Source organism: Hyla sarda, chromosome 3, assembly GCF_029499605.1.
Source record: "Hyla sarda isolate aHylSar1 chromosome 3, aHylSar1.hap1, whole genome shotgun sequence".
Lineage (NCBI taxonomy): Eukaryota > Metazoa > Chordata > Amphibia > Anura > Hylidae > Hyla > Hyla sarda.
In genome coordinates, this window is record NC_079191.1 from 24,252,678 (window position 1) to 24,270,025 (window position 17,348).

General features: G+C 43.0%; 1 protein-coding gene across 4 annotated transcripts; it reads left to right on the forward strand.

Moving 5' to 3' along the window:
* Window positions 1–16,142, forward strand: LOC130361196 (BOLA class I histocompatibility antigen, alpha chain BL3-7-like). 4 transcript variants are annotated; one of them, XM_056563897.1, is made up of 7 exons: window positions 2–183; window positions 3,061–3,330; window positions 3,711–3,989; window positions 4,093–4,365; window positions 5,396–5,494; window positions 6,293–6,322; window positions 15,422–16,142. In XM_056563897.1, the coding sequence occupies exons 1-7, from the start codon at window positions 87–89 to the stop codon at window positions 15,478–15,480; spliced, it is 1,107 nt and encodes a 368-aa protein (XP_056419872.1). In that variant the 5' UTR covers window positions 2–86; the 3' UTR covers window positions 15,481–16,142. The 4 variants fall into 4 exon arrangements, with proteins under 4 accessions (XP_056419874.1, XP_056419872.1, XP_056419875.1 ...); XM_056563898.1 differs by having other exon boundaries at window positions 5–183; window positions 3,061–3,321; XM_056563899.1 differs by lacking the exon at window positions 6,293–6,322 and having other exon boundaries at window positions 1–183.
* The last annotated feature ends 1,206 nt before the right edge of the window (window positions 16,143–17,348 follow it).

The following is a 17,348-nucleotide window of genomic DNA, read 5'->3' on the forward strand; positions in this document are numbered from 1 at the left end:
AAATATTCTTATTGGTGCAAATCTAACAGCCGTCCAATGAGAGCACAGCTTTTTGTAATGTGTACTGAGTTTTTGTGTTTAGTTTTATGCCTTTACCCGGTAAGTTTATGTTCTATATACGTTATATGGAGAAGAGCTTCACCCTCACCCTGATACTTCTGAGCATGCCTGGAGTGTACTCTGGTGAGTATAGGATTTTATTACCCATTATATCCTTATATTGTTATTTGTTGCATATATTTGTACCGGGGTGACTTTTTGTTGCCACTTGTTTCTATGCAAACTACTGTGTGCATTATGATTGTGCTCAGCCACAGAGGTAACTTGAAGCTCAGTGGCACTAAAGTAAAATTCTTCAACTAAAATATAGTAGAGATAAATCAACCCTAACCCACCCCCTTATGCGAGGGTTGGGAGAGTTGTTCGAAGTCCCATGCAAGTCTATGTACATCTACTGATGGCGTTACTCTCGGGCTGCAGAGATTGCCCAGGACTTTTTTTCTTTCAATAGTTTTTTTGATTGAATTTTACCAAAATAGAAAAACAAACATGTATAAAGGACAGGCTCAGCTGTCAACTTATTATTTTACAACAACAAAAACAGCGAACAATTGTTTACTGCATATAAGAAGACTTGATTGTCGATTCAATCTTACATATAAGATAGGCAGTTGTTTAACCAGACCAAAAGGAAAACAGAAATAAAAGACTAAAGTAAAATAAATAAAAATAAAGGAAATATAACATCTCCGAGATAACTTATGTAGTAGAATGCATGCGTACCAATAATGTTATATATATATATATATATACACAGTGACCCCCCCGACCTACGATGGCCCGACATATGATGAAATCGACATATGATGCTTTTTTATGTCGGGGCCATTGCATTAAGTGCTATCCGGCAGCGCCAAATGCTTAAGCTGCTGCTGGATAGCAGCTTAATGTTCCCCGTGTGGTGCGGTAAGTATTACTTACCCCTCCACGAAGCTCCGGGGTGCCCTCCGCGTCCAGCGCTGGTCTTCCGGTGTCTTCTCGGCCCTCTCCGATGACATCAATACGCTGCTACGCACGTCATCCAATAGGAATGGTGTACGCAGCGGCGTAATGACGTCGCTACGCAGGCCCAGTAAGGCCTTGCGGAAGACAGAAGAGGACCGGAGAAGACAGCGGAGAGCCCAGCGGAGGCCCGGGATCACCATCGGGAGCGGCGGGAACAGGTGAATACAGCTTCCTATACTTTACATTGCACGAATCCCTCAACATACGATGGATTCGACAAACGATGGCTCGTTTGGAACGAATTACCATCGTATGTTGAGGGACCACTGTATATATATATATATATATATATATTTAAAAGTGCAAATGCCAAGACATTACTTATAGAACAAGATGATGAAAAGGTTTAACTCTAATAATGGAAGTCAATGTGCCCCATGTAACATAATGTCGTTTTTTAAATATCATGTCAGTGGAAAAATCACTTTTAATCTAAATATCTCTACAATGAGAGGACAGAGACCATGATGACCATCTGATGTTAAATTTGTCCAACTTTCCAGAACCCCTAGCTATGACCTTTTTGAATGAATATGTAGTATTTATTTTATTCAGGATGATATCAAAACAGGGGACCAATGGAGTTTTCCAGTTACTCAATAACGTGTTTTTAGCAATTATCGTGATAATACAAAATAATTCTCTTAGTGGAGGGGGTATAGTTTGTAAACCTATAAACATCCTGGCAAGTGACGAGAATAGTTAGTGCTGAGGTCGGGATATGAGGACCAGGTATGAGGTCGGAATATATGGATGGGATAAGAGGTCAGGATTTAAGGATGGGATATGAGGACGAAAGATTCATTCTTGCTTTTTCATCTTCCACAAGGTTTAGGTAGTAAGGCTGAGATATGATAATGGGATGGGAGGTCGAGATATGAGGACAGGATATAAGGTCAGGATATGAGGATGGGAAATGAGGTTGAGATATGAGGACGGGATATTAGGATGGGAAATGGGGACGAGCTATGAGGTCAGCATATGAGAATGGAATAGGCGGACGAGATAAGGTCGGGATGTGGGGATGGGATGAGGACGGGAAATAAGGTTGGCATATAGGGATGGGTTATGAAGACGACATATGAGGTCAGGATATGAGAATGGGATATGAGGTCGGGATATGAAGATGAGATATGAGGTCGGGGGGATATGAGAACGAGATATAAGGAGGGGATATGAGGGCGAGAGTGTCATTCTTGTTTTCCTCTCCCTCAAGGTTTAGGTAGAAAGATCGAAATATGAGGACGGGATTTGAGGACGGGATATGAGGAAGGGATGTGAGGATGGAATGTGAGAACGGGATATGAGGATGGGATATGAGGATGGGATATGAGGACAGGATATGAGGACGAGAGTGGCATTCTTGTTTTCCTCTCCCACAAGGTTTAGGTAGAAAGATCGTAATATGAGGACAGGATATGAGGTCATGATATGAGGATGGGATATGAGGTCAGGATATGAGAACAAGAGTGTCATTCTTGCTTTTACTCTCCCACAGGGTTTAAAGGGGTTGTCCAGCACCACTCCTGTCCACAGATTGTGTCTGGTATTGCAGCTCGTCTCCAATGAAGTGAATGGGACTGAGCTGCAGTCCTTCACACAACCTGTGGACAGGAGTGGTGCTGTTTGTGCTGGTGTTTGTTCTAATCCTGGACAACCCCTTGAAGTAAGAAGACCGGGCAATGTCGGGTACCCAGCTAATAATAAACAGTAAATAATTTAAAAATAACACAAAAAATTTGACATCTCCGGTAGGATCTATATAATTGCAAAAAACAAAACAAAAAAAATAAATGTATAAATAGGTACACATATGATAGATATGGCTGAAAGTCTATGTATACGCACGGTCAGAAAATGTATAACAAGATCATCATGTGAATAAACACACTAAGGCCATGTTCACACACAGTTATGAAAATATGGCTGTCAAGTACATCTGGTGCATCTTTGGCATTTCAGACAATGCTCACAGTGTGTGTATATGTCTCTCAGACAGTCACTCTCTACGTTACGTGTACACGGGGGTCACAACTCCAGGATACGGAATGTCGGAGTTCTCCAAATTTGGATACGTGGATGACCAGCTGCTGGAGTTCTACACTACTGATATCGGCAGAACCGTTCCTGTGGCTTCGTGGTGGAAGAAGGAGAACCCCGAGCTATGGGAGAAGAAGACAAGGACGAGCAAAGCAAACGTGGCTTTATTCAGACACGAAGTGAAGTTCATGATGAAGAGATTCAACCACACTGAAGGTGCGATCGGTAAATTCCTACAGATTTGTACTGTTAATAACGTAGACATTTTGCTACATGTACACAGACGTTGCAAACGTTTCATGTGATAAGTCTTTGTATATTGTATGGTACAAACAGTGGAACCAGTAGACCAGTGGTCTCAAACTGAGGCCTTCAAGACGTTGCAAAACTTCAACTCCCAGCATGCCCGAACAGCCATTGGCTGTCCGGGCATACTGGGAGTTGAAGTTTTGCAACGTCTTGGGGGCCACAGTTTGAGATCACTGGTTTCACCATTGGTACCGTCAACTTGTGTTGTACAACGTGTCTTCCATTTGACCGACACGTAGACTCTCATAACATACACATACATCTGTTCTGTGTACCATGTTCCTGTCTTCGTTCAGGTCTCCATGTTGTGCAGGTGATGCACACCTGTGGTCTTAGAGATGACGGCAGCACTGTAGGGGATGAGCAATTCCAATATGACGGGAGAGAGTACATGTATCTGGACGTACAGACAGCAACGTATTTCCCTTCAATGGCCGAGGCCCAGATCACCACAGAGAGGTGGAACCGCCCAGATATAAGAGCAGGCGTGGGAATCAGTAACTACCTGGTGAATGAATGCATCGAAAGGCTGAGGAGATACATAGTGAAAGGGAGAGAAGATCTAGAGCGACGAGGTACCACGTCTGTATCGGTCCCTATACCACGTTTCTCTCACTTGGCCCAATGAGATGTTCTTGTAGTCAGACTTCGTCTATACATCTACTTTTTCTCTTTCAGTCCGGCCAGGGGTGAAGGTCACAGGTCTGGAATCGGGAAAGGTCACAAAGCTTCACTGTTGGGTGTATGGATTCCATCCCCGAGCGGTAGATGTGAAGTGGATGAAGAATAAAGTAGATGATGTCCCCACATACGATGCCACACGTATCCTTCCCAATCCTGACGGCACCTATCAGATCAGGGTGACCGCAGAAGTGATACCTCAAGAGGGAAATAGTTACTCCTGTTACGTGGATCACAGCAGCCTGGAGGAGCCGCTTTATGTGAAGTGGGGTGAGTCCAAGCTACACCGAGGGGATGGAAAAAGGTTCCAAACAATGATCAAACATTATTAGTCCATAGAACCCCCAATAAGATAGAGACCCCATCAAGAGGTGACACATGTGGCCACAGGATGTCCTGCACATATCGCTGAGCTGTTAGTGTCCCTCACATCGCTCCTAAGGGGTGACCGATGACCGACTGTCATATGTGATCATCACACCAGAAGGGGGAACATTGTTGCTCCACAGCAAAGGCAGGATTGTGCTCACCAACACTCAATACTCCAACCCGACCATCGTTCACTGCTAAACAGAACCTGGATTTTTTGCTAAAGATGATATGGTTCAGGTCTGTAGCAGTCAAGGTTTCTCGATCCAGACATCGCTGTAAGCAAAGGCAACAGTTGCTGCTTCCAATAGCAGAACATGTAATAGGCAACATGACACCAAGTTTCAATCTCCTAAGTGACTGGAATTGGGCACTTAGGGGTACGTAATGAAGAAAAAGGGGTGTATAATGAAGGTGTCCTGCGTCTGGATTGTGGAAAAGGAACCTGTTGGTGGATCAAATGATCCTCTATACTGGCGAGCTTTCTTGGACGTCATCTAGAGCCTTTTTGCTGTGTGTGCCGTCATGTAACCACTACTCCCAACACCTTCTACCAGCTTGGTCACAACAGCAACTAATCAAAATGACCATCCTGCTTCTCTCAGTCCACTTATGCACCCCATTACAATTTCCGTCACCTGAGCAGTTGAAGATGTATATACACCAGTAACGATCTCTCAGCAGGAGGTACACTGCCCAAAAGTAGCCTCTGAGAGCCTTTTAAGCTCTTAATGCACTTCTTTCCCCTCATCCATTGTCGATTTAGACCAGATCTGTAATTATTTACACATCTGAGAGATAATTGTGTGCTGAGCTTTGGAGCAAATCATAGGTTATTTATTTTATGTGCTGTTAGGTGTCGTCTTTTATGTTATTTTCATGTGAATATTGAATATAATAATTTCATCATTTCTTGATTTTTGCCTTTTAGAACCAAGGCAGCACTCCGCACCAGCTGTGATCATCAGTGTGGTAGTTTTCATCATTCTTTTGCTCTCATTTGTCATTGCTGGGGTCCTTATATACAAAAGTAAGTGTCTGGAGCACAGTCTCCCAATCCTTTCAAGTTGGATGAATCTGGTTCACCACAATACGAGCAATCCTTTTTACTTCTATCCATATTCATTCTTTCCATACTGGTGTGTAACAACAAAAGAACATTCACACTACTATAGTCTTAACCCTTTACAGACACCCTGAATGTAGACTTACTGTAAAGTGGTAGTGCCATCTTGGCAACTCAACTTTTTGCCCATATTTGGCCTGTCTGCGGCCACTGGGGGGAATGCTAAAAGCAGCCGAAGCGGGGAAGTTACACAATTTACTTTAATTGGAACTACACAAACTACATGGCTCTGCAAGCTATGCTGGTTACATATCTCCCGCGAGTGCTTTTTAATTTGTTTTAAAGGAGATATCTCATGGATAAAAACGTATCCCCTACTAGCAGTTTTAGAGGGCTGGGACCCCCCGCCATCTCCTGTACGAAGCCCAGGATCTCCTCTGGAGGCCCCCACGCCACCTCCACATATCTCTATAGGAGAGTTCGGCTATCTTAGGCTCTCCCATAGAGATATATGGAGAGGGCAGGGGTCGTGACGCGCCGCTCCAGGGGAGAGCAGGGGCTCCATACAGGAGACTGCAGGGGGTCCCAGTGCTCGGACCCTCCGCGATCTAAAAGTTATTTTTATCCATCTCCTTTAAGAGAGTACTGAACTTCTTCCTGGGTTAGACTGGTAACATTTCATGGAGTTTTAACTTTATAAAGATTTAGAATTATTATTTCTCAGTTTTCTGTAGCTCATTTAATCTCTTTGGCTTATTTCAGAAAAGAATGACACTTACACAGCAGCCAGAAGTGAGTATTTTGCTATTTTTTCTATAGCTCTGCTCATACTTTGTGTATAGGATGTAATTACTGTATATAGGATGTAATTACCATATAATTACCATGTATAAGATGTAATTAATTTGTACACTGCATTTAGATTGTATTCTTAACACATGTTTATATTTAGCATCACCTCACTCCAATAATCAAGTGACAGCCTTGGGGAACTCTTACACTGGCATTAGTGGACATGGGTATTGCTTACGATTTGCCGATATTTGCTTGACTTGAGACAATGGCAAGACCAAAAGCAGCCAGGCTTACCCTTAGTTACCCTAAGCTGCACGGTCCCTGCTTGAAATTGTATCACATTGATGTTTTAATGGACTAAATAAAAGTAAGAAGTTTAAAGTTGTACTCCCCCCCCCCCCCATCTTATCCCCTATCCAAAGTATAGGAGATAAGAGGTCTGATCGCAGGAGTCCGGCCACTGGGACCCCCTGGGATCACCGTGCAGACCCGGCATTCTAAGCAGTATGTTTAAAACGCTGGGTTCCCACGGTGGGAGACGTGACGTCACCCCCCCCCCCCCAACGCCCCCTTCATTCATGTTTATCGGAGGGGGTGTGATGGCACGTCTCCTGCCGCGGGAACCCAGAAGATGACAGACTTGTTGAATTTCGTGACTGAAATGATTCCTGGTCAATTTCTCAGTATAAACATTATTCTGCCTATGAAGTGCGGAACAACTTCTCTTCATAAAGGAGGCATCATGTGGAGATAAGGAGATCAGGGAAAGCACAGCTACCATAATGTCCTGGTGGACTACTGTGGTATTCCAGGAAAAAAAACATTTTTTTTATTTAATTTTTTTATATCAACTGGCTCCAGAAAGTTAAACAGATTTGTAAATTACTTCTATTAAAAAATCTTACTCCTTCCAATAATTATCAGCTGCTGAAGTTGAGTTGTTCTTTTCTGTCTGGCAACAGTGCTCTCTGCTGACATCGCTGCTTATCTCTGGAACTGCACAGAGTAGAAGAGGTTTGCTATGGGGATTTGCTTCTAAACTGGGCGGTTCCCGAGACACGTGTCATCAGAGAGCACTTAGACAGAAAAGAACAACTCAACTTCAGCAGCTCATAAATACTGAAAGGATTAAGATTTTTAAATAGAAGTAATTTACAAATCTGTTTAACTTTCTGGAGCCAGTTGAGAGAGATATATATATATATATATTTATATTTTTCCTGGATAACCCCTTGGAGACGGAGCCCATTATGACCCTAAGGACGGGAGCATTTTTTGCAAATCTGACCACTGTCACTTTAACCATTAATAACTCTGGGAAGCTTTTACTTATAAATTTGATTCCGAGATTGTTTTTTGTGACATATTCTACTTTATGGTAGTGGTAAATATTCGTCGACACTGTAAATTTTGCCAGATCTTCATCATTTTGAAGCAAGTTCCAGTTGTTAAGGATAGCAATCACCAATGAATGATAAAATAAAAAATGCTATCCTTAACAATTGGAACTTGCTTCAAAATGATGAAGATCTGGCAAAATTTACAAGCGAGAGACCCCAAATAACATATAAGAAAAACAAAACCATTGGAGACACCTTGAGAAAACAGAAACAAATAAGAAATAGAAGCCGAGATTGGCTGTCTGAACAGAGACCAACAGGCAATTATGCTTGCGGGTCCTGTTCATTCTGCCATCTCAATTCAAAGGCAAAATCACTAATATTGAATGGATATGAAATCCGAGTGAAACAGTTAATGACATGTAGGTCATCCCATATCGTGTATACATTAACATGTACATGCAATCGCTATTATATAGGGAAAACAAAAAGACCGGAGTAGGAGTTCTGCGTTTCATTGAGCGTATCAATGAGACACATAAGGGAGAAGCAGAGCCCTTTAAAATTCACCGGCATTGATAGAGTCGAATATGCTCACAATGGTTGGAATAAAGATGATATTCTGCTAAGAAAAGAAACAAGGTGGATATTACGGTTAGAGGCAATGAGTCATATTGGTCTTAATGACAAAACTCAACTCAATGCACTTTTGTAATTTTCTATGTTCCACACATTTGTTTTTAGAGTTGTTTTAGATCACTTACCTGGCTACCGTTGTTATGGGTGTGTCCATGACGACAGGTGAGCAGGTGTTATTTAAGGTGTGCTTAACTGGAGGTACTTAACTACAACTCCCAGCATGCTGTTTGAGCATGCTGGGATTTGCAGTTTTGCAACATCTGGAGGGCTACAGTTTATAGAACACTGCACAGTGATCTCCAAACTGTGACCCTCCAGATGTTGCAAAACTACAAATCCCAGTATGCCCAGACAGCAAACAGCTGTTTGGGCATGCTGGGAGTTGTAGTTTTGCAACATCTGGAGGACTACAGGTTAGAGACCACTGTATAATGGTCTCAGACTGTAGCCCTCCAGATGTTGCTAGGCAACTTACTGGCTTCCGTAGGATCCTGGGAGCCATCCTCTTCTGCCGCACGTCATCGCCGCCCACCGATCACCGTCGCCCGCAGCCTCTGGATCGGTAAGTGGATCTTCGGCGCCGGTCCCCGCCCTGCCCGGCCTATTGTGGGTGGGTAGGACGGGGAAAACGAAAGTAAACCCCCTCCGCCCCCAATCTGCTATTGGTGGTCGCGTCTAGACCACCAATAGCAGGGATAGGAGGGGTGGCACCCCTGCCACCTCACTCCTATCCCTTCAGGGGGATTGTAGGTGTCTTAGACAACCGCGATCCCCCTTATATTCCGGGTCACCATAGACCCGTATGACCCGGAATTAATGTCACTTTAAACATTAATAACTCTGGGATGCTTTTAGTTTTCATTCTGAATCCGAGATTGTTTTTTCGTGACATATTCTACTTTAACATAGTGGTAACATTTTGTGGTAACTTGCATCCTTTCTTGGTGAAAAATCCCAAAATTTTATGAAAAAATTGAACATTTTGCATTTTTCTAACTTTGAAGCTCTCTGCTTGTAAGGAAAATGGATATTCCAAATAAATTATATATTGATTCACATATACAATATGTCTACTTTATATTTGCATCATAAAATTGATGAGTTTTTACTTTTGGAAGACACCAGAGGGCTTCAAAGTTCAGCAGCAATTTTCCACAAAATTTTCAAACTCACTATTTTTCAGTGACCAGTTCAGTTTTGAAGTGGATTTGAAGGGTCTTCATATTAGAAATACCCCACAAATGACCCCATTATAAAAACTGCACCCCCCAAAGTATTCAAAATGACATTCAGTCAGCGTTTTAACCCTTTAGGTGTTTCACAGGAATAGCAGTTAAGTGAAGGAGAAAATTCACAATGTTCATTTTTTACACTCGCATGTTCTTGTAGACCCAATTTTTGAATTTTTGCAAGGGGTAAAAAGGAGAAAATTTTTACTTGTATTTGAAACCCAATTTCTCTCGAGTAAGCACATACCTCATATGTCTATGTTAAGTGTTCAGCGGGCGCAGTAGAGGGCTCAGAAGGGAAGGAGCGACAAATGGTTTTTGGGGGGCATGTCACCTTTAGGAAGCCCCTATGGTGCCAGAACAGCGAAAAAAAAAACCACATGGCATACCATTTTGGAAACTAGACCCCTTGGGGAACGTAACAATGCTTGGTTTCCCAAAAGTTTTACATTTTTAAAAAGGGTAATAGCATAAAATACCCCCCAAAATTTGAAGCCCAATTTCTCCCGATTCAGAAAACACCCCATATGGGGGTGAAAAGTGCTCTGCTGGCGCACTACAGGTCTCAGAAGAGAAGGAGTCACATTTGGCTTTTTGAAAGCAAATTTTGCTCTGGGGGTATGCCGCATATAGGAAGCCCCTATGGTGCCAGAACAGCAAAAAAAAAAAACACATGGCATACTATTTTGGAAACTAGACCCCTCGGGGAACGTAACAAGGGGTAAAGTGAACCTTAATACCTCACAGGTGTTTCACGACTTTTGCATATGTAAAAAAAATTTTTTTTTCCCTAAAATGCTTGTTTTCCCAAAAATTTTACATTTTTAAAAAGGGTAAAAGCAGAAAATACCCCCCAAAATTTGTAACACAATTTCTCCCGAGTACGGCAATACCCCATATGTGACCCTAAACTGTTGCCTTGAAATACGACAGGGCTCCAAAGTGAGAGCGCCATGCGCATTTGAGGCCTAAATTAGGGACTTGCATAGGGGTGGACATAGGGGCATTCTACGCCAGTGATTCCCAAACAGGGTGCCTCCAGCTGTTGTAAAACTCCCAGCATGCCTGGACAGTCAGTGGCTGCCTGGTAATACTGGGAGTAGTTGTTTTGCAACAGCTGGAGGCTCCGTTTTGGCGTACCAGACTATTTTCATTTTTATTGGGGAGGGAGGGGGGCTGAGTATATGATGTGTTTTTTACTTTTATTGTGTGTTAGTGTAGTGTAGTGTTTTTAGGGTACAGTCACACGGGCGGGGGTTCACAGTAGTTTCTTGCTGGCAGTTTGAGCTGCGGCAGAAAGTTTTCCGCAGCTCAAACTTGCAGCCGGATACTTACTGTAAACCTCCGCCCATGTGAGTGAACCCTGTACATTCACATTGGGGGGGGGAACATCCAGCTGTTGCAAAACTACAATTCCCAGCTTGCACTGACAGACTGTACATGCTGGGAGTTTTAGTTTTGCAACAGCTGTAGGCACACTGGTTATGTATCACTGAGTTTGTGAACAATTTGAAAATTTAGCATTTTTCGAACTTTGAAGCTCTCTGCTTGTAAGGAAAATGGACATAACAAATAAATTATATATTTATTGACATATACAATATGTCTACTTTATGTTTGCATCATAAAGTTGACATGTTGTTACTTTTTGAACCAATTAGAGGACTTCAAAATTTAGCAGAAATTTTCCAAATGTTCACGAAAAATTCTAAATCTGAACTTTTCAGGGGCCAGTTAAGTTTGAAGTGGATTTGAGGGGCCTTTCTGTAAGAAGTCCCCCATAAATGACCCCATTATAGAAACTGCACCCTCAAAGTATTCAAAATGACATTCAGAAAGTTTGTTAAACCTTTAGGTGTTTCACAGGAATAGCAGCAAAATGGAGGCAAAATTTCAAAATCTTCATTTTTTTACACTAACATGTTCTTGTAGCACCATATTTTTCTTTTTTTACAAGGGGTAAAAGGAGGTGCTGCATGAAAGATCACGGGGTCCCCAGTGGCGGGACCCCCGCGATCAGGCATCTTATCCCCTATCCTTTGGATAGGGGATAAGATGTCTTAGCGCCGGAGTGCCCCTTTAACACCCCACAGGTGATTGACGAACTTTCACTAACGTTTTCACTAAAGTGCTGGTGTTACCCCAAATTTTTTATTTCTACAAGGGGTAATAAGAGAAAAAGCCCCACAAAATTTGTAACACTTTCTGATGAGTATGGAAATACCCCAAATGTGTACATCAAGTGCTCTGCGGGCGCACTACAGGGCTCAGAAGAGAATGAGCGCCATCGGGCTTTTGAAGAGAGAATTTGACTGGAATAGAAGTCGGAGGCCATGTGAGTTTACAAAGCCCCCATGTTGCCAGAACAGTGGACCTCCCACATGTGATCCCATTTGGAAACGAAACTCCTCACGGAATGAAATAAGGGGTGCAGTGAGCATTTACACACCCCCCCCCCCCCCGTGACAGATCTTTGGAACAGTGGGCTGTGCAAATTCCATTTTTACGGACCACTGTTCAAAAAAATCTGTCAGACACATGTGGGGTGTAAATGCTCACTGCCTCCCTTGTTACATTCCGTGAGGGGTGTAGTTTCCGAAATGGGGTCACATGGGGTGGGGGGTTCCACTGTTCTGGCAGCATGGGGGCTTTGTAAACGCACACGGCCTTCAATTCCAGCCAAATTTTCTCTCCTGAAGCCCAATGGAGCTCATTCTCTTCTGAGCCCTGTAGTTCGCCCGCAGAGCACTATACATCCACATATGGGGTATTTCCTTACTCAGAAGAAATGGGGTTACATATTTTTTCGATTACCCCTTGTGAAAATGAAAACTTTGGGGTAGCATTTTAGTAAAAAAAATCTAATTTTTCATTTTCATGTTCAACTTTATCAAAAATTTGTCAAAAACCTTGTTACGTTCCGTGAGGGGTGTAGTTTCCAAAAGGGGTCACACGTGGGTATTTTTTTTATTTTTTCGTTTATGTCAGAACTGCTGCAACCAGCAGCCACTCCTGTGCAAATCACCAATTTAGGCCTCAAATGTACATAGTGCGCTCTCACTCCTGAGCCATGTTATGTGCCCGCAGAGTATTTTACGTCCACATATGGGGCATTTCCGTACTCTGGAGAAATAGCGTTTTCAAATTTTGGGGGTCTTTTTTTTCCTTTTACCTCTTATGAAAACTAAAAGTATGGGGAAACACCAGCATGTTAGTGTAAAAAATTCCATTTTTTTACATTAACATGCTGGTGTAGACCCCAACTTTACCTTTTCATAAGGGGTAAAAAGAGAAAAAGCCCCCCAAAATTTGGGCAATTTCTCTCAAGTACGGAAATGCCCCATATGTGGCCCTAAACTGTTGCCTTGAAATACGACAGGGCTCTGGAGTGAGAAAGCGCCATGTGCATTTGAGGCCTAAATTAGGCATTTGCATATGAGTGGACTCAGAAGCAAGCATGGCGCTTGCCTCCTCCGCCAAAATACCCTACGGCAGTGTTTCCCAAACAGGGTGCCTTCAGCTGTTGCAAAACTCCCAGCATGCCAGGACAGTCAATGGCTGCCCGGCAATACTGGGAGTTGTTATTTTGAAACAGCTGGAGGCTCTGTTTTGGAAACCGTACAAGACTTTTTTGATTTTTATTGGGGGGGGGGGGGGGGGGGGGGGGGACGACGACACAATGTAAGGGTGTGTACATTTAGTGTTTCACTCTTTATTTTGTGTTAGTGTAGTGTAGTGTTTTTAGGGTACAGTCACACGGGCGGGGGTTTACAGCGAGATTCCCGCTGGGAGTTTGAGCTGCAGCATAAAATTAGCTGCAGCTCAAACTTAAAGCGGGAAACTCGCTGTAAACCCCCACCCGTGTGAATGTACCCTGTACATTCACACGTGGGGGGAAGGAGCAAACCTTCAGCTGTTGCAAAACTACAACTCCCAGCATGCACTAAGACCGTGCCTGCTGGGAGTTCTAGTTATGCAACATCTGGAGGCACACTGGTTGGGAAACACTGATTTGGTAACAGACTACCGCAGTGTTTCCTCACCAGAGTGCCTCCAGCTGTTGCAAAACTACAACTCCCAGAATGCATGCTGGGAGTTGTAGTTTTACAACGGCTGGAGGCACACAGGTTAGGAAACACTGACTTAGGAGACAGTGTTTCCCAACCAGTGTGCCTCCAGCCGAAGGGCATGCTGGGAGTTGTAGTTACGCAACAAAACTTCAACTGCAAGCATGCCCAGCCATGCTAGGAGTTGTAGTTCTGTAACATCTGGCCCCTTAGATGTTGCAAAACTACAATGCTCAGCATGCCAGGCATGCTTTGAATTGTAGTTTTGCCAACATCTGGAGGGTTACAGTTTGGAAACCACTGTATAGTGGTCTCCAAACTGTGACCTTCCTGATGTTGCAAAACTACAACCACAAGCATGCCGAGTCTGTCCAGGCATGCTGAGAGTTGTAGTTTTGCAACAACTAAAGGGCCAGATGTTACAGAACTACAACTCCCAGCATGCCTGGACTGTCTGGGCATGCTGGGAGTTGTAGTTTTGCAACATCTGGAAGGGCACAGATTGGGGACCACTGCACAGTGGTCTCCATACTGTGGCCCTCCAGATATTGCAAAACCACAACTCCCAGCATGCCCAGACAGCCAAAGGCTGGGAGTTGTAGTTGTGAAACTTCTAGAAGGCAGCAGTGAAGATCACTTACCAGCAATCTTCACTGCCGATGACTCCGCTGCCGATCTCCTGCAGCCTGCCGCTGGTCCCTCTGCATCCTGCCGCCAGTCCCCGAACGGTACCACAACGGCCCCCGCAGCAGTCGCCGCCATCGTTCCCCTGCTCTGCCCGGACTTCCAGGGGTGGGCAGAGTGGGGGATCTCAACCTGCCCTGCGATTGGCCGGTCAGTCCTGATCGGTCAATCGCAGGGGATAGGAGGAGGTAATACCTCTGCCACCTCACTCCTCTCTTTCAGGCTGATTGGCGCTGTATCGAAAAGCGCCAATCACCCTGATTTTCCAGGCCATCGGGTCACCAGAGACCTGATTGGCCCGGAAACGCTGTGATTCGCCGGCCTGAATTGACCGACGAATCACAGCGATCGCCGACAAGGTGGTGGGTCCCCTGGGTGATATGCCGGGATGGCTGCTGTTAGGTAACAGCAGCCATCCCAGCCTGATCACCGAGTCCGGAGACGCAGTGATCACGGAACTCAGTGCCGTAAATGTACGGCGCTGTGCGCTTGGTGACGCTTAGCAGCGCAGTACATTTACGGTGCTCGTCCTTAAGGGGTTAAAGCGTCATATATTAAAAAAAATAAAAATAAAACACTAATGCTTCTATATGTTACACACTAGGTCATGCAGATTCTTTACATTTCTTTTTGTGTGTCTAACTTCTTTATTTGGATCACAAATCCCTCTGTTCTGCTGCTCACTCATTCTGACATCCACTGCTCAGGAAGGGCGTGTTCAGTGCAAGCACTGAGCCTGCCCCACTCACCATGCATTCATGGTGCTGTACTGGGTCTTTTCATCCAATCCCTGCAGGCTGCTCTGTAACCCCCTCCTCTCTGTTTTCATGCTTCAGTCTGATAGGACAGGAGTGAGCACAGAGGAGTGCAAGTCCTGCCCTCACATCCTGCACTTTGTCCATGCCTGTGCTTCAGCTGGGGCAAAGATGATGCGGCAGCCGGACAGGATTATGTTCTGGATGGTATGGGGACACCTAGTGGTCTTTTTTTTTTTTTTTATAAGCCATGATTTCTAAAGGAGATACATTTTTTTAAAGTATATTAGAAAGGCTAATGTTTTAACAAGATGTACAACATATAAAAGGTTTTTGATTCTAACAGTGCCCAATTAAATCATTTGAATTCTTATTTTCTTAGCTTTGGACACATCGCCTGACACCAGTCATCAAGTGAATGAGGAAGCCTGCTCCTTATGATGGGGTATGCAGAAGGAGAAATGATTTGGCATTAAAGGGGTATTCCAGCTCCGAGGGAATAAGTGTCTGATTGTGGGGGGTCTGACAATCGTAGATCAAAAAATTCCTGTGACAATGAATTTTTTTTATACATCTTTTTAGCAGCTGGATACATGACTACTAAAACAGTGTTTCCCATCTAGTGTGCCCCCAGCTATTGCAAACAACAACTCCCAGGATGCCCAGACAGCCTTTAGCTTTCCGGCCATGCTGGGAGTTATAGTTTTGCAAAAGCTGGATGCACACTGTTTCGGAAACACTGTGTTAAGGCATGCATTAATAAATTATTCAGAGCAGAATTTTAAACCTTTTTAGACAAAACAAAAAATGGAGGGTATTTATTTATTTAAAGGGTCACAGGATTTATGCATTTATTTTTTGTTCCGGTTTTTGAAATTCCAGTGTTCATAACGTTCCAATTTTTTTTAATTGTTATGTTGCTGTATAAAATTTTGTTTATTCTTTGTGGGACTAGTTGCCCTTTTTTGTACCATTTTGGGTATGTATAGTTTTACTGGTAAATTTATATTATAAAAATTTTTGAAAGAAATACATAAAAAAGTTATTTGACTTTACTTTTTAGGGCATTTATCTTTTAAGTAACTAATATGTAATAAAATGTATTCAATATATATATATATATATATATATATATATATACACACACACACTGTATATACATACTATACACACACATTATATATATATATATATATATATATATATATATATATATATATATATATATAAATGCAAAATAGGATGCAGCACACCATGGATGTAATCAAAGTTGATGGGGACGACGACGTGTCTAAGGTATAATTTTTTTGTTTTTGTCCCAAATTTTGCACTTTATGGTAAAACTGACATGTTCACTTAATTTTGTGGGTCAATAAAATTACAGCAATACAGACAGTTATATAATTTTTATTTATTATAAATAAATACATTTTTAAAGAGTACCGGTCACAAAAAAAAAATTTTTATATGTTGCTGAGAAAGCCATTTTTAATAAGTTTCTAAATATATGTTATAAAACAAAATGTTTATTTCTATGCTTATTTTAACTTGGGAAAACCCACCACAAGAGGTCTCCCTACATGTCCCGGGCGCTAGATTTCGGACTCATGCTGGCCTGGCATGAGTCAAAAATCTGACTGCAGCTGGGACACGTGACCAGCACAGCGCTGCTCCCTGCCTGCCAATCAGACCGGTGGGAGCAAGCAGCTGCGGATTTGGCTGGCAGGAGACAGAGCTGTGGAAGAAGTTCTCACCTTCTCCCAGCCGGCCCGCAGCTTCTCCACTGCTCCAGACTCTGTGAACCAGCGTGGACTGAGGGTGGAAGCGGTCCCCCCAGCAGGCTTCAGTTACGTAGCACCTGCTGGGGCACGCCCACATCCTCCTGCCGGCAGCTCAAGAAGAAAAGGTATAAAACAGAACTGTTTAAAGTTCTTAACATTTTTTAAAGGGCGGGGGGGGGGGGGGTGGTGTTAGGTGTAGTTAGGGAACATAGCCTTAGTTAGTTTTGGAAAGTTTATTTAGTGACAGGTACTATTTAAACATAATAAGTGTGCTTATTCTGACCCCTATAGAGTTATTTTAACAGGGCTGTTAGAGGGCCGGGATCTTTAGTTTTTATAAGTACCATATTTGACTTTTTGATCATTTTAAATTTTTTTGTTTACGATTTGATTTGAGCAATTAAACAACAATTTCTGACTTTGATATTGTTCTGCATTTATATTGTTTACCATACAGGGTCAATAATGTTATATTTTAATCGTTTAGACAATTTTTTTTTCATCCATCTGCTGGGGAGGGGATGGGGA